The following is a 21,326-nucleotide window of genomic DNA, read 5'->3' on the forward strand; positions in this document are numbered from 1 at the left end:
CACGCGCACACACGCGCACACACACACAGACACACACACACTCTCTCTCTCTCTCTCTCTCTCTCTCTCTCTCTCTCTCTCTCTTTCCAGAGGCTGTAGCCCTTACCCATCATACCTCATTCCAATCTGGAAGAGGAAGAGAGAAAAAAGGAGAGGGACCCACATGAAAAAATATTGTAGTGTATACTACGGTCGGAATACTATAGTATTCACTGTAGTGTTTTCTCTAGTTTACTATAGCATAAATACTGTAGTAAAAAACATAAATATATACTATAGTATTTACTGTAGTGTTTTTACAAACTGTAGTATACCATAATATTTACTGTAGTGTTTTGGTTTACTGTAATAATTACTATAGTGTTTTTGGGGACATTACTGTAGCCAAATTATTATAGATGACGTCCACACACCGTAGCGCCTGCGCAGGGTAGCCTTTTTGTCTTCTACCAAACCAATCAGGTAGTTGTTTGACAAAAATAAGCTTTGGATGTTATTGATCACATGGTTCTGATAAAGTGATACTGTCACGACTTCTGCCGAAGTCGATGCCTCTCCCTGTTCGGGCGGTGCTCGGCAGTCGACGTCACCGGTTCTCTAGCCATCATTGATCCATTTTTCATTTTCCATTGGTTTTGTCTTGTCTTCCTACACACCTGGTTTCAATCCCATTCATTACCTGTTATGTATTTAACCCTCTGTTTCCCCTCATGTCTTTGTCGGAGATTCTTTGTTGTTCAGATTTCGTGTTTGTATTGGTGCGCGACGGGTCCTCGTACCCACTTTGTTTTATATTATTCACAGTTTGGGAGTTATGTTTTGTTTAAAGTCATTAAACAACTCCATTCCACTAAGTTTGATTCTCCTGCTCCTGACTTCCCTGCCACCTATACACACGACTCTGACAGATACAAGCATCGACACACTGCTTTGAAGTAAACTACTTCACAATTTTGACACATTCCTCTGCGTTCTGGTATGAAATAGTGATGGGGAAATGAAGCTTCCTGAAGCATTGAGGCTTTCCAGACAATTGTGTCGTAAACAGGTTCATTACCCAAGGCTTCAATCAAGAATTTATAGCAGCTAAATGATTATATTAGATGACGTCCCACACACGATAGAGCATGGTTTCCCAAACACGGTCCTCGGGACCACAAGGGGAGCACATTTTGGTTTTTGCCCTAGAACTACACAGCTGATTCGAATAATCAACAAATTACAATACAAAATTATGTGAGGAAAAACATCCGAAGAGACTTTAGACAGGCTGGTAAAATATCAACTCTGTCCCTTTAAGGGAAAATATTTGCAAAGAGCAGAGCAGGGTGGAGTTAAATGATGTCACTTTGCTGAAGTGAAAGTTAAATATAGAGCTGGCATCTGCACACAGAAACAAACTTTCTCCAGCAACTCCCAAAAAGAACACTGCAGCTGACAAGTCTACCTTTCATAGAGAAATAAAAGGGAATAACAAACACTCGGGTGAGTAGCGAGATGAGATGGTGAAGATGCTTAATAGGAAGATAGCAAAACCTTGTGAGTGAGAGTGGGAACTGAACTGGAGACACCAAGGTCACTATGAGAGTGAGAAAAAGGACAAGTACAAAGTTTACTGTCTAAATGCTGACACATTCTAGCACGTCTTTTGATGTGTTTGTTCTGTTGTGTTCCAGAAATGGCGTCCCCTAGATGTTTCCTGTCTGAAGATCAGTTCCAGTGCTCTATTTGTCTGGATGTGTTCACTGAGCCCGTTTCCACTCCATGTGGACACAACTTCTGCAAGGTCTGTATCAGCAGATACTGGGATACCACTGACCTGTGCCAGTGTCCAATGTGTAAGTATAAGTTCTTCACGAGACCTGAGCTTCTCGTCAATACCTTCATTTCTGAGATGGCTGCTCAGTTCAGGAGGTCAGTTCAAGTGGAAGCTCCCGGAAGCCCAAACCAAAGTCTTACAGAGTCTGGAGAAGTGGCCTGTGATGTCTGCACTGGGACGAAGCTCAAGGCCCTGAAGTCCTGCCTGGAGTGTCTGACCTCTTTCTGTGAAATTCACCTGCAGCCTCATCAGAGAGTTACAGGCATGAAGAGACACAAGCTGATCGACCCTGTGGAGAATCTGGAAGACAGGTTGTGTAAGAAGCACGGCAGACTCCTGGAGCTGTTCTGTAGGACTGACCAGACATGCGTGTGCCAGTTCTGTACTGAGACAGACCACAAGACTCACCACATTGTCATTCTAGAGGAAGAGTGTGAAGAGAGGAAGGCTCAACTTGGGAAGACGGAGGCACAAGTGCAGCAGATGATCCAGGAGCGACTGCAGAAGGTTCAGAAGATCAAACACTTAGTACAGTTTAGGAAGAGAGACGCAGAGAGAGAGATAGTGGACAGCGTGCAGATCTTCTCTAATCTGGTGCGCTCCATTGAGAGAAGCCAGGCTGAGCTCATTGAGGTGGTTGAGGAGAAGCAGAAAGTAGCAGAGATGCGGGATGAAGGGTTCATTAAAGAGCTGGAGCAGGAAATTAATGAGCTACTGAGGAGAAGCACTGAGCTGAAGCAGCTCTCACACACTGAGGATCACCTCCGCCTCCTCCAAAGCTTCCTATCCCTGAGCCCCTCCACCAACACCAAGGACTGGTCTGAGATCAGTGTTCACAGTGCACTGTGTGCAGGGATCATGAGGAGAACTTTGTCTCAGCTGGAGGAGACAGTTATCAAAGAGATGGAGAAGTTGTGTGATGCCGAGCTGATGAGGATGCAGAGGTGTGCAGTGGATGTGACTCTAGACCCTGATACAGCACATCGCTGTCTCATCCTGTCTGAGGACAGGAAACAAGTGAGATATGAACAAGGGCCACAGCTTCTCACTGACAACCCAAAGAGGTTTGATTGTTTATACTCTGTCCTGGGAAAGGAGGGCTTCTCCTCAGGGGGATTCTACTATGAGGTGCAGGTAAAGGGGAAGATTGAGTGGATTTTTGGAGTGGCCAAAGAGTCCATCATGAGAAAAGAACCTACAACTGAGAGCCCTGAAGGTGGACGGTGGACTGTGTATATGAGAGGTAAAAAAAAGTACCAGGCCTGCAACTATACTCGTGTCCCCATTTCCCTGAGAGAGAAGCTCCAGAAGGTGGGGGTGTTTGTGGATTATGAGGAGGGTCAGATCTCCTTCTACAATGTGGAGACCAGGTCTCATATCTACTCTTTCACTGGCAACACCTTCACTGAGAAACTCTATCCGTATTTCAACCCTTGTGATAATTCTGAGGGTCCAAACTCAGCCCCATTGGTCATCTGTCCTGTCAATCACACAGACTGAATAAAATGTTGTAATATAGCACATTTTATGTGCAATTAGTTTGTTGATATAATTTTATCATGCAATGATGAGTAAATAATCTAATGTATTATAGTGTTGGTTATGTATGTGCTGTGTAAGATAATGGGGGTGTACTGTATTGGAATATTGGGTGTACTGAATCGTTTTTTGTATCTTACTGCCAGACACCCTTAAAAGACTCAATAAATCCAATAAATGCCAAAACTGACCAATCATCTCTGGGGAATATCACAGCCGATAGTAGAGGCTTGTATAAAACTGACCTATCACCTCTGGGGAATATCACAGCCGATAGTAGAGGCTTGTATAAAACTGACCTATCACCTCTGGGGAATATCACAGCCGATAGTAGAGGCTTGTATAAAACTGACCTATCACCTCTGGGGAATATCACAGCCGATAGTAGAGGCTTGTATAAAACTGACCTATCACCTCTGGGAATATCACAGCCGATAGTAGAGGCTTGTATAAAACTGACCTATCACCTCTGGGGAATATCACAGCCGATAGTAGAGTCTTGTATAAAACTGACCTATCACCTCTGGGGAATATCACAGCCGATAGTGGAGGCTTGTATAAAACTGACCTATCAACTCTGGGGAATATCCCAGCCGATAGTGGAGGCTTGTATAAAACTGACCTATCAACTCTGGGGAATATCACAGCCGATAGTAGAGGCTTGTATAAAACTGACCTATCACCTCTGGGGAATATCACAGCCGATAGTAGAGGCTTGTATAAAACGGACCTATCACCTCTGGGGAATATCACAGCCGATAGTAGAGGCTTGTATAAAACGGACCTATCACCTCTGGGGGGAATATCACAGGCGATAATAGAGGCTTGTATAAACGGGGGAATATCACAGCCGATAGTAGAGGCTTGTATAAAACTGACCTATCACCTCTGGGGAATATCACAGCCGATAGTGGAGGCTTGTATAAAACTGACCTATCAACTCTGGGGAATATCCCAGCCGATAGTGGAGGCTTGTATAAAACTGACCTATCAACTCTGGGGAATATCACAGCCGATAGTAGAGGCTTGTATAAAACTGACCTATCACCTCTGGGGAATATCACAGCCGATAGTAGAGGCTTGTATAAAACGGACCTATCACCTCTGGGGAATATCACAGCCGATAGTAGAGGCTTGTATAAAACGGACCTATCACCTCTGGGGAATATCACAGCCGATAGTAGAGGCTTGTATAAAACGGACCTATCACCTCTGGGGAATATCACAGCCGATAGTAGAGGCTTGTATAAAACGGACCTATCACCTCTGGGGAATATCACAGCCGATAGTAGAGGCTTGTATAAAACTGACCTATCACCTCTGGGGAATATCACAGCCGATAGTAGAGGCTTACATAAAACTGACCTATCACCTCTGGGGAATATCACAGCCGATAGTAGAGGCTTGTATAAAACTAACCTATCACCTCTGGGGAATATCACAGCCGATAGTGGAGGCTTGTATAAAACTGACCTATCACCTCTGGGGAATATCACAGCCGATAGTGGAGGCTTGTATAAAACGGACCTATCACCTCTGGGGAATATCACAGCCGATAGTGGAGGCTTGTATAAAACTGACCTATCACCTCTGGGGAATATCCCAGCCGATAGTGGAGGCTTGTATAAAACTGACCTATCAACTCTGGGGAATATCACAGCCGATAGTAGAGGCTTGTATAAAACTGACCTATCACCTCTGGGGAATATCACAGTCGATAGTAGAGGCTTGTATAAAACTGACCTATCACCTCTGGGGAATATCACAGCCGATAGTAGAGGCTTGTATAAAACTGACCTATCACCTCTGGGGAATATCACAGCCGATAGTAGAGGCTTGTATAAAACTGACCTATCACCTCTGGGGAATATCACAGCCGATAGTAGAGGCTTGTATAAAACGGACCTATCACCTCTGGGGAATATCACAGCCGATAGTAGAGGCTTGTATAAAACTGACCTATCACCTCTGGGGAATATCACAGCCGATAGTAGAGGCTTGTATAAAACTGACCTATCACCTCTGGGGAATATCACAGCCGATAGTGGAGTCTTGTATAAAATTGACCTATCACCTCTGGGGAATATCACAGCCGATAGTGGAGGCTTGTATAAAACTGACCTATCACCTCTGGGGAATATCACAGCCGATAGTGGAGGCTTGTATAAAACTGACCTATCACCTCTGGGGAATATCACAGCCGATAGTGGAGGCTTGTATAAACGGACCTATCACCTCTGGGGAATATCACAGCCGATAGTGGAGGCTTGTATAAAACTGACCTATCACCTCTGGGGAATATCCCAGCCGATAGTGGAGGCTTGTATAAAACTGACCTATCAACTCTGGGGAATATCACAGCCGATAGTAGAGGCTTGTATAAAACTGACCTATCACCTCTGGGGAATATCACAGTCGATAGTAGAGGCTTGTATAAAACTGACCTATCACCTCTGGGGAATATCACAGCCGATAGTAGAGGCTTGTATAAAACTGACCTATCACCTCTGGGGAATATCACAGCCGATAGTAGGCTTGGACCTATCACCTCTGGGAATATGTATAAAACTGACCTATCACCTCTGGGGAATATCACAGCCGATAGTAGAGGCTTGTATAAAACTGACCTATCACCTCTGGGGAATATCACAGCCGATAGTAGAGGCTTGTATAAAACTGACCTATCACCTCTGGGAATATCACAGCCGATAGTGGAGTCTTGTATAAAATTGACCTATCACCTCTGGGGAATATCACAGCCGATAGTGGAGGCTTGTATAAAACTGACCTATCACCTCTGGGGAATATCACAGCCGATAGTGGAGGCTTGTATAAAACTGACCTATCACCTCTGGGGAATATCACAGCCGATAGTGGAGGCTTGTATAAAACTGACCTATCACCTCTGGGGAATATCACAGCCGATAGTGGAGGCTTGTATAAAACTGACCTATCACCTCTGGGGAATATCACAGCCGATAGTGGAGGCTTGTATAAAACTGACCTATCACCTCTGGGTAATATCCCAGCCGATAGTGGAGGCTTGTATAAAACTGACCTATCACCTCTGGGGAATATCCCAGCCGATAGTGGAGGCTTGTATAAAACTGACCTATCACCTCTGGGGAATATCACAGCCGATAGTAGAGGCTTGTATAAAACTGACCTATCACCTCTGGGGAATATCACAGCCGATAGTAGAGGCTTGTATAAAACTGACCTATCACCTCTGGGGAATATCACAGCCGATAGTAGAGGCTTGTATAAAACTGACCTATCACCTCTGGGGAATATCACAGCCGATAGTAGAGGCTTGTATAAAACTGACCTATCACCTCTAGGGGAATATCACAGCCGATAGTAGAGGCTTGTATAAAACTGACCTATCACCTCTGGGGAATATCACAGCCGATAGTAGAGGCTTGTATAAAACTGACCTATCACCTCTGGGGAATATCACAGCCGATAGTAGAGGCTTGTATAAAACTGACCTATCACCTCTGGGGAATATCACAGCCAATAGTAGAGGCTTGTATAAAACGGACCTATCACCTCTGGGGAATATCACAGCCGATAGTGGAGGCTTGTATAAAACGGACCTATCACCTCTGGGGAATATCACAGCCGATAGTGGATGGCTTGTATAAAACTGACCTATCACCTCTGGGGAATATCCCAGCCGATAGTGGAGGCTTGTATAAAACTGACCTATCAACTCTGGGGAATATCACAGCCGATAGTAGAGGCTTGTATAAAACTGACCTATCACCTCTGGGGAATATCACAGTCGATAGTAGAGGCTTGTATAAAACTGACCTATCACCTCTGGGGAATATCACAGCCGATAGTAGAGGCTTGTATAAAACTGACCTATCACCTCTGGGAATATCACAGCCGATAGTGGAGTCTTGTATAAAATTGACCTATCACCTCTGGGGAATATCACAGCCGATAGTGGAGGCTTGTATAAAACTGACCTATCACCTCTGGGGAATATCACAGCCGATAGTGGAGGCTTGTATAAAACTGACCTATCACCTCTGGGGAATATCACAGCCGATAGTGGAGGCTTGTATAAAAACGGACCTATCACCTCTGGGGAATATCACAGCCGATAGTGGAGGCTTGTATAAAACTGACCTATCACCTCTGGGGAATATCCCAGCCGATAGTGGAGGCTTGTATAAAACTGACCTATCAACTCTGGGAATATCACAGCCGATAGTAGAGGCTTGTATAAAACTGACCTATCACCTCTGGGGAATATCACAGTCGATAGTAGAGGCTTGTATAAAACTGACCTATCACCTCTGGGGAATATCACAGCCGATAGTAGAGGCTTGTATAAAACTGACCTATCACCTCTGGGAATATCACAGCCGATAGTAGAGGCTTGTATAAAACTGACCTATCACCTCTGGGAATATCACAGCCGATAGTAGAGGCTTGTATAAAACTGACCTATCACCTCTGGGGAATATCACAGCCGATAGTAGAGGCTTGTATAAAACTGACCTATCACCTCTGGGGAATATCACAGCCGATAGTAGAGGCTTGTATAAAACTGACCTATCACCTCTGGGGAATATCACAGCCGATAGTGGAGTCTTGTATAAAATTGACCTATCACCTCTGGGGAATATCACAGCCGATAGTGGAGGCTTGTATAAAACTGACCTATCACCTCTGGGGAATATCACAGCCGATAGTGGAGGCTTGTATAAAACTGACCTATCACCTCTGGGGAATATCACAGCCGATAGTGGAGGCTTGTATAAAACTGACCTATCACCTCTGGGGAATATCACAGCCGATAGTGGAGGCTTGTATAAAACTGACCTATCACCTCTGGGAATATCACAGCCGATAGTGGAGGCTTGTATAAAACTGACCTATCACCTCTGGGGAATATCCCAGCCGATAGTGGAGGCTTGTATAAAACTGACCTATCACCTCTGGGGAATATCCCAGCCGATAGTGGAGGCTTGTATAAAACTGACCTATCACCTCTGGGAATATCACAGCCGATAGTAGAGGCTTGTATAAAACTGACCTATCACCTCTGGGAATATCACAGCCGATAGTAGAGGCTTGTATAAAACTGACCTATCACCTCTGGGGAATATCACAGCCGATAGTAGAGGCTTGTATAAAACTGACCTATCACCTCTGGGAATATCACAGCCGATAGTAGAGGCTTGTATAAAACTGACCTATCACCTCTGGGGAATATCACAGCCGATAGTAGAGGCTTGTATAAAACTGACCTATCACCTCTGGGGAATATCACAGCCGATAGTAGAGGCTTGTATAAAACTGACCTATCACCTCTGGGGAATATCACAGCCGATAGTAGAGGCTTGTATAAAACTGACCTATCACCTCTGGGGAATATCACAGCCGATAGTAGAGGCTTGTATAAAACGGACCTATCACCTCTGGGGAATATCACAGCCGATAGTGGAGGCTTGTATAAAACGGACCTATCACCTCTGGGGAATATCACAGCCGATAGTGGATGGCTTGTATAAAACTGACCTATCACCTCTGGGGAATATCCCAGCCGATAGTGGAGGCTTGTATAAAACTGACCTATCAACTCTGGGGAATATCACAGCCGATAGTAGAGGCTTGTATAAAACTGACCTATCACCTCTGGGGAATATCACAGTCGATAGTAGAGGCTTGTATAAAACTGACCTATCACCTCTGGGAATATCACAGCCGATAGTAGAGGCTTGTATAAAACTGACCTATCACCTCTGGGGAATATCACAGCCGATAGTAGAGGCTTGTATAAAACTGACCTATCACCTCTGGGGAATATCACAGTCGATAGTAGAGGCTTGTATAAAACTGACCTATCACCTCTGGGGAATATCACAGCCGATAGTAGAGGCTTGTATAAAACTGACCTATCACCTCTGGGGAATATCACAGCCGATAGTAGAGGCTTGTATAAAACTGACCTATCACCTCTGGGGAATATCACAGCCGATAGTAGAGGCTTGTATAAAACTGACCTATCACCTCTGGGGAATATCACAGCCGATAGTAGAGGCTTGTATAAAACTGACCTATCACCTCTGGGGAATATCACAGCCGATAGTAGAGGCTTGTATAAAACTGACCTATCACCTCTGGGAATATCACAGCCGATAGTGGAGTCTTGTATAAAATTGACCTATCACCTCTGGGGAATATCACAGCCGATAGTGGAGGCTTGTATAAAACTGACCTATCACCTCTGGGGAATATCACAGCCGATAGTGGAGGCTTGTATAAAACTGACCTATCACCTCTGGGGAATATCACAGCCGATAGTGGAGGCTTGTATAAAACTGACCTATCACCTCTGGGGAATATCACAGCCGATAGTGGAGGCTTGTATAAAACTGACCTATCACCTCTGGGGAATATCACAGCCGATAGTGGAGGCTTGTATAAAACTGACCTATCACCTCTGGGTAATATCCCAGCCGATAGTGGAGGCTTGTATAAAACTGACCTATCACCTCTGGGGAATATCCCAGCCGATAGTGGAGGCTTGTATAAAACTGACCTATCACCTCTGGGGAATATCACAGCCGATAGTAGAGGCTTGTATAAAACTGACCTATCACCTCTGGGGAATATCACAGCCGATAGTAGAGGCTTGTATAAAACTGACCTATCACCTCTGGGGAATATCACAGCCGATAGTAGAGGCTTGTATAAAACTGACCTATCACCTCTGGGGAATATCACAGCCGATAGTAGAGGCTTGTATAAAACTGACCTATCACCTCTGGGGAATATCACAGCCGATAGTAGAGGCTTGTATAAAACTGACCTATCACCTCTGGGGAATATCACAGCCGATAGTAGAGGCTTGTATAAAACTGACCTATCACCTCTGGGGAATATCACAGCCGATAGTAGAGGCTTGTATAAAACTGACCTATCACCTCTGGGGAATATCACAGCCGATAGTGGAGTCTTGTATAAAATTGACCTATCACCTCTGGGGAATATCACAGCCGATAGTGGAGGCTTGTATAAAACTGACCTATCACCTCTGGGGAATATCACAGCCGATAGTGGAGGCTTGTATAAAACTGACCTATCACCTCTGGGGAATATCACAGCCGATAGTGGAGGCTTGTATAAAACTGACCTATCACCTCTGGGAATATCACAGCCGATAGTGGAGGCTTGTATAAAACTGACCTATCACCTCTGGGGAATATCACAGCCGATAGTGGAGGCTTGTATAAAACTGACCTATCACCTCTGGGGAATATCCCAGCCGATAGTGGAGGCTTGTATAAAACTGACCTATCACCTCTGGGGAATATCCCAGCCGATAGTGGAGGCTTGTATAAAACTGACCTATCACCTCTGGGGAATATCACAGCCGATAGTAGAGGCTTGTATAAAACTGACCTATCACCTCTGGGGAATATCACAGCCGATAGTAGAGGCTTGTATAAAACTGACCTATCACCTCTGGGGAATATCACAGCCGATAGTAGAGGCTTGTATAAAACTGACCTATCACCTCTGGGAATATCACAGCCGATAGTAGAGGCTTGTATAAAACTGACCTATCACCTCTGGGAATATCACAGCCGATAGTAGAGGCTTGTATAAAACTGACCTATCACCTCTGGGGAATATCACAGCCGATAGTAGAGGCTTGTATAAAACTGACCTATCACCTCTGGGGAATATCACAGCCGATAGTAGAGGCTTGTATAAAACTGACCTATCACCTCTGGGAGAATATCACAGCCGATAGTAGAGGCTTGTATAAAACGGACCTATCACCTCTGGGGAATATCACAGCCGATAGTGGAGGCTTGTATAAAACGGACCTATCACCTCTGGGGAATATCACAGCCGATAGTGGATGGCTTGTATAAAACTGACCTATCACCTCTGGGGAATATCCCAGCCGATAGTGGAGGCTTGTATAAAACTGACCTATCAACTCTGGGGAATATCACAGCCGATAGTAGAGGCTTGTATAAAACTGACCTATCACCTCTGGGGAATATCACAGTCGATAGTAGAGGCTTGTATAAAACTGACCTATCACCTCTGGGGAATATCACAGCCGATAGTAGAGGCTTGTATAAAACTGACCTATCACCTCTGGGGAATATCACAGCCGATAGTAGAGGCTTGTATAAAACTGACCTATCACCTCTGGGGAATATCACAGTCGATAGTAGAGGCTTGTATAAAACTGACCTATCACCTCTGGGGAATATCACAGCCGATAGTAGAGGCTTGTATAAAACTGACCTATCACCTCTGGGGAATATCACAGCCGATAGTAGAGGCTTGTATAAAAACCTATCACCTCTGACGATAGTAGAGGCTTGTATCTGACCTATCACCTCTGGGGAATATCACAGCCGATAGTAGAGGCTTGTATAAAACTGACCTATCACCTCTGGGGAATATCACAGCCGATAGTAGAGGCTTGTATAAAACTGACCTATCACCTCTGGGAATATCACAGCCGATAGTGGAGTCTTGTATAAAATTGACCTATCACCTCTGGGGAATATCACAGCCGATAGTGGAGGCTTGTATAAAACTGACCTATCACCTCTGGGGAATATCACAGCCGATAGTGGAGGCTTGTATAAAACTGACCTATCACCTCTGGGGAATATCACAGCCGATAGTGGAGGCTTGTATAAAACTGACCTATCACCTCTGGGGAATATCACAGCCGATAGTGGAGGCTTGTATAAAACTGACCTATCACCTCTGGGGAATATCACAGCCGATAGTGGAGGCTTGTATAAAACTGACCTATCACCTCTGGGGAATATCCCAGCCGATAGTGGAGGCTTGTATAAAACTGACCTATCACCTCTGGGAATATCACAGCCGATAGTGGAGGCTTGTATAAAACTGACCTATCACCTCTGGGGAATATCACAGCCGATAGTGGAGGCTTGTATAAAACTGACCTATCACCTCTGGGGAATATCACAGCCGATAGTGGAGGCTTGTATAAAACTGACCTATCACCTCTGGGTAATATCTGATAGTGGAGGCTTGTATATGACCTATCACCTCTGGGGGAATATCCCAGCCGATAGTAGAGGCTTGTATAAAACTGACCTATCACCTCTGGGGAATATCACAGCCGATAGTAGAGGCTTGTATAAAACTGACCTATCACCTCTGGGGAATATCACAGCCGATAGTAGAGGCTTGTATAAAACTGACCTATCACCTCTGGGGAATATCACAGCCGATAGTAGAGGCTTGTATAAAACTGACCTATCACCTCTGGGGAATATCACAGCCGATAGTAGAGGCTTGGACCTATCACCTCTGGGGAATATCAAAACTTGTATGACCTATCACCTCTGGGGAATATCACAGCCGATAGTAGAGGCTTGTATAAAACTGACCTATCACCTCTGGGGAATATCACAGCCGATAGTAGAGGCTTGTATAAAACTGACCTATCACCTCTGGGGAATATCACAGCCGATAGTAGAGGCTTGTATAAAACTGACCTATCACCTCTGGGGAATATCACAGCCGATAGTAGAGGCTTGTATAAAACGGACCTATCACCTCTGGGGAATATCACAGCCGATAGTAGAGGCTTGTATAAAACGGACCTATCACCTCTGGGGAATATCACAGCCGATAGTAGAGGCTTGTATAAAACGGACCTATCACCTCTGGGGAATATCACAGCCGATAGTAGAGGCTTGTATAAAACTGACCTATCACCTCTGGGGAATATCACAGCCGATAGTAGAGGCTTATATAAAACTGACCTATCACCTCTGGGGAATATCACAGCCGATAGTAGAGGCTTATATAAAACTGACCTATCACCTCTGGGGAATATCACAGCCGATAGTAGAGGCTTATATAAAACTGACCTATCACCTCTGGGGAATATCACAGCCCTATAGTAGAGGCTTATATAAAACTGACCTATCATCTCTGGGGAATATCACAGCCGATAGTAGAGGCTTATATAAAACTGACCTATCATCTCTGGGGAATATCACAGCCGATAGTAGAGGCTTATATAAAACTGACCTATCATCTCTGGCGAATATCACAGCCGATAGTAGAGGCTTATATAAAACTGACCTATCATCTCTGGGGAATATCACAGCCGATAGTAGAGGCTTATATAAAACTGACCTATCATCTCTGGGGAATATCACAGCCGATAGTAGAGGCTTGTATAAAACTGACCTATCACCTCTGGGGAATATCACAGCCGATAGTGGAGTCTTGTATAAAATTGACCTATCACCTCTGGGGAATATCACAGCCGATAGTGGAGGCTTGTATAAAACTGACCTATCACCTCTGGGGAATATCACAGCCGATAGTGGAGGCTTGTATAAAACTGACCTATCACCTCTGGGGAATATCACAGCCGATAGTGGAGGCTTGTATAAAACTGACCTATCACCTCTGGGGAATATCACAGCCGATAGTGGAGGCTTGTATAAAACTGACCTATCACCTCTGGGGAATATCACAGCCGATAGTGGAGGCTTGTATAAAACTGACCTATCATCTCTGGGGAATATCACAGCCGATAGTAGAGGCTTATATAAAACTGACCTATCATCTCTGGGGAATATCACAGCCGATAGTAGAGGCTTATATAAAACTGACCTATCATCTCTGGCGAATATCACAGCCGATAGTAGAGGCTTATATAAAACTGACCTATCATCTCTGGGGAATATCACAGCCGATAGTAGAGGCTTATATAAAACTGACCTATCATCTCTGGGGAATATCACAGCCGATAGTAGAGGCCTGTACGAAACAAACTACTGTGCTATACTTCCTCCTACTGTACACACCGTCTCTTCCTTCTGCTCATCTCATTACACTTCCCTCTCCTTCTTTCTCTTCATCCCCCGTTCCATTGTACTCCACGAGTTAATGAGCATTTTCTGAACCTTTTTTTTGTTTTTCAGTATACTTTCAAGCAAATAACTATGGAGGATTAAAGCTAATGACACGCCTTCCCTACTATAGGGAAGTAGGAGCAGGGAGGAGTTACGAGATGACACTTTGCTGAAGTCAGAGTTCAATTGAGAGCAGGAAACTGCACACGGTAACAAGCACGTTCCTGCTCGCGAAGATAGCAACACAGCTGCAGCCTGCACAGAGTCCACCTTTCATGGAGAAATAGAAGGCACAAGCAAACTCAAGTAAGTACTGATCGAGTTGGAGGGAGGGTTTATTTCTACCAGAATCGCTGTGCTTCCTGTTTTCCTCAGCTGTATTCACGTGCCCCGCCCTTGGCTAAAAGCCATGATCTCTGTCGACAATATTAGAGGAATTTTATGAAGATGATTTATTATATCCGTTTATTACATTTTCCTGGAATTACATTTCATTGACCACAGAAGTTACTTTTGTTGTACATGTCTCAGGGAAAGACACGCAAAAACAGATAGTCACAACAGTAACATTACATATCGATCAGCAACAGAGTATGACAACTATTTCGTTCACAACCACAAAACACAGTCTACAAACAGGAGAACGAACAGAACAGTTCTGACAAACATCCACTACAGTATATAGTTTATAAATCACTACTGGGTCACTTCTTTAAACCGGGAATATCTGATGGAAATGTGTAAATCTGACTGATTCATTTATCGGTATTATATTATATACTGTTGGTTAGTGTAAAGTATATTCTTTCTGAATCCATCATCTTTTTAAACTCTTCCTCGTCTGGATAAAAGGAGACTGAATTGTGGTTGTACTCCTTCCAGAACATAATTATATGGTTGCTCTTGCTCTTTGTGTTGCAGAAATGGCGTCCTCTAGCAGTTTCCTGTCTGAAGATCAGTTCCAGTGCTCCATCTGTCTGGATGTGTTCACTGAGCCAGTCTCCACTCCATGTGGACACAACTTCTGCAAGGCTTGTATTAGTGGATACTGGGATACCACTAGACGGAGCCAGTGTCCACTGTGTAAGCATACTTTCTACAAAAGACCAGAGTTAAAGACCAACACAACACTGAGAAATGTTGCAGATCATTTCAAAAGAATGAGTGACAGAGACAGAGATTTGTCCCCTGCCGAGCCCGGAGAAGTGGCCTGTGATCTCTGCACTGGGAGAAAGCTTAAAGCCCTGAAGTCCTGCCTGGAGTGTCTGACCTCTTACTGTGAGATTCACTTGCAGCCTCATCAGCGAGTTGCAGGCCTGAGAAGACACAAGCTGATCGACCCTGTGGAGAACCTGGAAGACAGGTTGTGTAAGAAGCACGACAGACTCCTGGAGTTGTTTTGTAGGACTGACCAAACGTGTGTGTGTCAGTTCTGCACTGAGACAGACCACAAGACTCACCACACCGTGCCTCTAGAGGAAGAGTTTGGAAAGAAGAAGGCTCAACTGCGGAACTCCATAGCACAAATGAGGCAGATGATCCATGACCGCTGGCAGAAGGTTCGGGAGATCAAAGACTCTGTAGAGCTCAGCAAGACAGTTGCAGAGAGAGAGAAAGCAGACAGTGTGAAGGTCTTCAATGCTCTGGTGCGTTCCATTGAAAAAAGCCAGGCTGAGCTCATTGTGGAGATTGAGGAGAAGCAGAAAGCCGAAGGCAGGCGGGCTAAAGGGCTGATTAACGAGCTGGAGCAAGAAATTACCGAGCTTAAGAGAAGACGCACCGAGCTGGAGCAGCTCTCACACACCGAGGACCACCTCCACCTCCTCCAGAGTTCCCCATCCCTGTGCACCCCCACATTCACCAAGGACTGGTCTGAGATCAGTGTTCACTACTACCTACATGTGAAGAATGTGAGGAGAGTTGTGTCTCGACTGGAGGAGACGCTTCATAATGAGATGGAGAAGTTGCCTGACATCAAGCTGAAGAGGATGCAGCAGTACGCAGTGGATGTGACTCTGGACCCTGATACAGCATTTCCATACCTCAACGTGTCTGAGGACGGAAAACAAGTGACACTGGGAGACGTACTAAAGAAACTTCCTAACAACCCTGAGAGGTTTGATTATAATCCCTCTATCCTGGGAAAGAATGAATTCTCCTCTGGGAGATTCTACTATGAGGTGCAGGTAGAGGGGAAGACTTGGTGGAGGTTAGGGGTGGCTAGAAAGTCCACCAACAGGAAGGGCTGGCTTCCACTGACCCCTGAGAATGGATTCTGGACTCTGGGTCTGAAGAGTGGGTACCACCGGCATTGGTATTGTGCAAACATGTACGATAACCTCTTCTACCTGCCCTTCTTCTCCGGCAAGCCCCCGACACCCCAAAAAGTGGGGGTGTTTGTGGATTATGAGGAGGGTCTAGTCTCCTTTTATGATGTAAAGGCCAGATCTCACATCCACTCTTTCACTAGCTGCAACTTCACCGAGAAGCTCTACACATACTTCAACTCGGGTGGTAATGCTGGTGGTAAAAACACTGCCTCATTGGCCATCTCTACTGTCAATCACACAGAATAAATAGTGATCCAATAAGGTCACAGAGCTTATAGTGCCGTATGTATTCATAATGCTGTCAGTCAGAGATGTGACCGTATAACCTAATGATGATTTGGTAATTTGTCAGACGGTGTAATTCAATTAGGCACTTGAAAGAAAACATACATACATGAATGGAATTGTAAAATGTGTTGATGGGAGTAATGTCTTTGATATAATATGATGTTGTTGCATGTAATGGTGTGTTAAATTGTAGTGGCGTGAGGTGTGTCTAAGTGTTTGTAACATACTGAAAGTACAGAGGAGTTGTAATTTACTTTCACCTTATCTTTTACATCAGATGTTTATGATGTGTTTTAACCTGATCATTTTGGTTATTTGATCATTTTTCCTTTTTTCTATCAAGTGTGGTGAGACCATGTGTGAAATACATTTTAGAATAATCTTGATTTGGAAATATGTGCTGTTTCGAAGGAAATCATGTTTTTTAGTTGCCTTCTTGTTTGATGGACCCTGCCAGATCTCAAAAGATTTGACCTAAACCCAAATTAACTCATAACATCCTAGTCACACACTGATTGCTAGGGCAACCAATACTCTGTGTTGCTACGACAACCAGACTCTCCTCCATCGCTATGGGAACCATCACCACAGGAACACTCATTCTCTCAGCTCCCATAATCCATTCCCCCGCCACAATGAGTATTTGACACGGTTCACACGTGCAGAGCTGAGCCATATGGGGGTGGGTATGTGTCTGTCCTCACACACATGCCGGCAGTGCATACAAACACGAGACACACTCATACCTACAACATCAGCTACACAATAATAAAGCACACTGATGTACTGTACGCTAACAAAGCCAAGGAGGGCCTTACAGATTATCATGCTGTCTGATTGGCCAGATGTTGGGGCAGGGTTTCTTTTCCTTGATGTGACAACATTCAAAGGCCTCAATTAATCAGCAGCACTGTAGAGATTTGGGCGCTTGTGTGTGTGTGCTTCTGTGGATTTTGAGCACTTGGATTGAGGCCAGAAATTATGAATTGGCTGGTCTTTGCTAGTGAGAGAGAGAGAGAGAGAGAGAGAACCCCACCCAGATCACAACCACCAGCCACACACAGAGAGAGAGAGAGAGAGAGAGAGAGAGAGAGAGAGAGAGAGAGAGAGAGAGAATAGAGATGGGGGATATAGGAGGAGGGGAAAATATGTTATAAGAACATGAGGAGTGAGAGTAGGAATGGAGAGAATATGAGTGGGGGAAGAAGGGATGGAACATTTTATAGAACACGAAGAAATAGATCAGGGAACAGGAAGAAGAGGAGAGAGGTGACTGTTAGCCTACCTGTGTTTTGCACCTCGTTTAAATAACTGTCATCAGCTACCACCTGAGAGAAGAGGAACACATCAGACATAGTTTCAGATAACACAACCTTCTGTCAATGTTTCACATCATATCTGTTACAGAACAAATCAATTATATATAGACCCCCATGACCTTGCCTAAGACCCGAAGCCTGTTACAGGCTTTAGCTCAGTGGGCTTGTCTTGTGGCGTGCCGATGATGCAGGTGAAATCCCACCAGTCACATAGACAAACATTACAGACACACAAGCATACAGAACACAGAGTCCTGGGTACTGAACAGTGGAGGCTGGTGTGAGGAGCTTTAGGAGTATTGTAATTGCTGTAATGGAATAAATGGAACCATATGTTCACATGTTCCATATGTTTGATGTTTTTTTTATATTGTTCCATTAATTCCATTCCAGCTGATACAATAGCCCATCCTCCTATAGCTTCTTCCACCAGCCTCCTCTGGTACTGAATAACAGAGTTTTAGACAGTTTCAGATCATATCTGACAGAATGCTGTGTAGTGCAGTCTCTTAGAGTCACAGAAACCAGGTCAGAGTCGAGAGGAGAGAAGGAAATGGAGGAAATTCTCTGACTGTTTCTGCTGATACTATATACGGCAGGGTAGCCTCGTGGTTAGAGCGTTGTACTGTTGTTCTGCCCCTGAACAGGCAGTTAACCCACTGTTCCTAGGCCGTCATTGAAAATAAGAATTTGTTCTTAACTGACTTGCCTAGTTAAATAAAGGTTAAAAATAGTATAGTATCATCAGAAACAGTCAGAGAATCCTCCATTTCCTTCTCTCCTCTTGACTCTGACTTGGTTTATGTGACTCTAAGAGACTGCACTACACAGCATTCTGTCAGATATCATCTGAAACTGTCTAAAACTCGGTTATATATATATATGCAATTTTACACCCTTTTTCTCCCCAATTTTGTGATATCCAATTGCAATCCAATTACGATCTTGTCTCATCGCTCCCCAACGGGCTCTGGAGAAGCGAAGGTCGAGTCATGCGTCCTTCGAAACATTACCTGCCAAACCACACTTTTTTAACACCTGCAGCTTAACAGGGAAGCCAGCCGCACCAATGTGTCGGAGGAAACACTGTTCAACTGACGACCGAAGTCAGCCTGCATGCGCCCGGCCTGCCACAAGAAGTCGCTAGAGCGCGATGAGCCAAGTAAAGCCCCCCCGGGCCAAACCCTCCACTAAACCGGACGACGCTGGGCCAATTGTGCACCACCCTATAGGACACCTGGTCACGATCGAAACCGGGGCTGTAGTGACACCTCAAGCACTGCGATACAGTGCCTTAGACTGCTGCGAGGCTCGGGAGGCCCCTGTTTCTGCTGATACTGAATAAAAGAGGAATCAGATAACATCTAGAAATGTTTCACCCTCTTCATCTTGACTTCCATTGTAGCTCACTTTGAATCAAACACATATAGGCCTGGACTACCAAGTTTGGAATGACAACACTAGGCTAAATCATCAATAAACAGTATACAGGCTTATTCTTCTTGTGTTTTTCATGTTTTACAGCACAAGGCATAGACGCATACACACTAAAAACAAATGATTCCAAAAAGGGTTAATTGGCTTCTAACCATAGCAGAACCCTTTTTGGTGCTACAGTATATGGAACCGTTTTTTGAAGGTTCTATAAAGAACCATGCTCATAAGGTTCTAAATGAAACCTGAATGGTGCTATGAAGAACCCTTTCCTAAGGTTCGATAAAGAACCATTAAAAAAAGGTTCTATATAGAACCAAAAAAAGGGTTCCGCTATGGTTACAACCCTTTTTGGGGTAATATAGAACCGTTTTCTATGGTTCTTAATAGAACCTGTATGGAGAAAGATTCTTTATAGAACCATTCTCAATATCATAGGTTCTTTGTAAAACCATACTGGTTTTGTTGTTCTGGTTTAATAGCCATATTATATTGTTAAAATTCCATAGGTTTTATAATTGTGTTTATTAACAAGTTGCTCTGGAATGGCTGGGGGTCCCTAGTGATGTCATGTTTGATGCCAGAGCTCCGAGGTATCCGTCGAAATGGCTAAGCAGTGTACTTCAAAGCAGTGTGCCGATACCTGTATCACTTTATCAGAAACACGTGATCAATGACGCCCGAAGCTTCGTCCCACACGTGCGCTACGGGGTGTGGGACATCATCTATAACACCAGCATGTGCCACTAGTGTACACAGTGTCGCTCAAAGCCTCGCGTAAATAACCTATTTTCGACATCCATTGGCTGGAAAACCTCAATGCTTCAGGAAGCTTAATTTCCCCATCACTAAGGGTCCCCAAGGAGAGAACTAAGAACTACTGACTTAATCAACTGTTCTCAATTGTCACGAGGCCATACATGAGTCTGTCACAAGGCACCATCACCAGCCATTGTCATATATAACGTGTAATATCATAACACAGCAGATTAGATCAACTGGGATGGTACTCACTCACAGTTGCACAAAAAGAGCAGACAACAAACCATCCCCCCCAAAATTCTAATTAGCCACCGCCCCTACATTTTAATCCAATCAAACCCTATTTTATTGGTTGCATACACTTACTTAGCAGATGTTATTGCCGGTGTAGCTAAATGCTTGTGTTTCTAGCTCCAACAGTGCAGTAATATCTAACAATTCACAACAATTCATACAATCTAAAAGTAAAACAATGGAATTAAGTAATATATAAATATTAGGATGAGCAATGTCGGAGTGGCATTAACTAGAATACAGTAGAATACATTATATACATATGAAATTAGTAAAACAGTATGTAAACATTTTTTAAGTGACCAGTGATTTCATGTCTATATACATAGGGCAGCAGTCTTTAAGGTGCAGGGTTGAGTGACCGGGTGGTAGCCGGCTAGTGACAGTGACTAAGTTCAGGGCAGGGTACTGGGTGGAGGCTGGCTAGTGATTGCTATTTAACAGTCTGATGGCCTTGAGATAGAAGCTGTTTTTCAGTCTCTCGGCCCCAGCTTGATGCACCTGACCCTGCCTTCTGGATGATAGTAGGGGGAACATGCCGTGGCACGGGTGGTTGATGCCCTTGTTTATCTTTTTGGCATTCCTGTGACAACGGGTGCTGTAGGTGTCCTGGAGGGCAGGCAGTGTGCCCCCGGTG

The 21,326-nt window shown here is 44.4% G+C and overlaps 3 protein-coding genes across 3 annotated transcripts in view; 2 read left to right on the plus strand and 1 right to left on the minus strand.

Moving 5' to 3' along the window:
• LOC115144089 (neurotrypsin-like) overlaps positions 1-21,326 on the minus strand; it is a 47,590-nt gene that overhangs the window by 14,192 nt on the left and 12,072 nt on the right. The window contains exon 2 of the mRNA XM_029684796.2: positions 18,166-18,208. Within this exon, the coding sequence (XP_029540656.1) occupies positions 18,166-18,208 (43 nt within the window). The remainder of the gene's footprint in view (positions 1-18,165; positions 18,209-21,326) is intronic.
• On the plus strand, positions 1,353-3,544 carry LOC115144091 (E3 ubiquitin-protein ligase TRIM21-like). The gene is made up of 2 exons (XM_029684798.2): positions 1,353-1,485; positions 1,677-3,544. The coding sequence occupies exon 2, from the start codon at positions 1,679-1,681 to the stop codon at positions 3,317-3,319; it is 1,641 nt and encodes a 546-aa protein (XP_029540658.1). The 5' UTR covers positions 1,353-1,485; positions 1,677-1,678; the 3' UTR covers positions 3,320-3,544.
• Positions 14,021-17,266, plus strand: LOC115144090 (E3 ubiquitin-protein ligase TRIM21-like). Its single transcript, XM_029684797.2, has 2 exons — positions 14,021-14,568; positions 15,184-17,266. Exon 2 carries the CDS (start codon positions 15,186-15,188, stop codon positions 16,836-16,838), a length of 1,653 nt encoding a protein of 550 aa, XP_029540657.1. The 5' UTR covers positions 14,021-14,568; positions 15,184-15,185; the 3' UTR covers positions 16,839-17,266.

This window comes from Oncorhynchus nerka, linkage group LG16, assembly GCF_034236695.1.
Source record: "Oncorhynchus nerka isolate Pitt River linkage group LG16, Oner_Uvic_2.0, whole genome shotgun sequence".
Lineage (NCBI taxonomy): Eukaryota > Metazoa > Chordata > Actinopteri > Salmoniformes > Salmonidae > Oncorhynchus > Oncorhynchus nerka.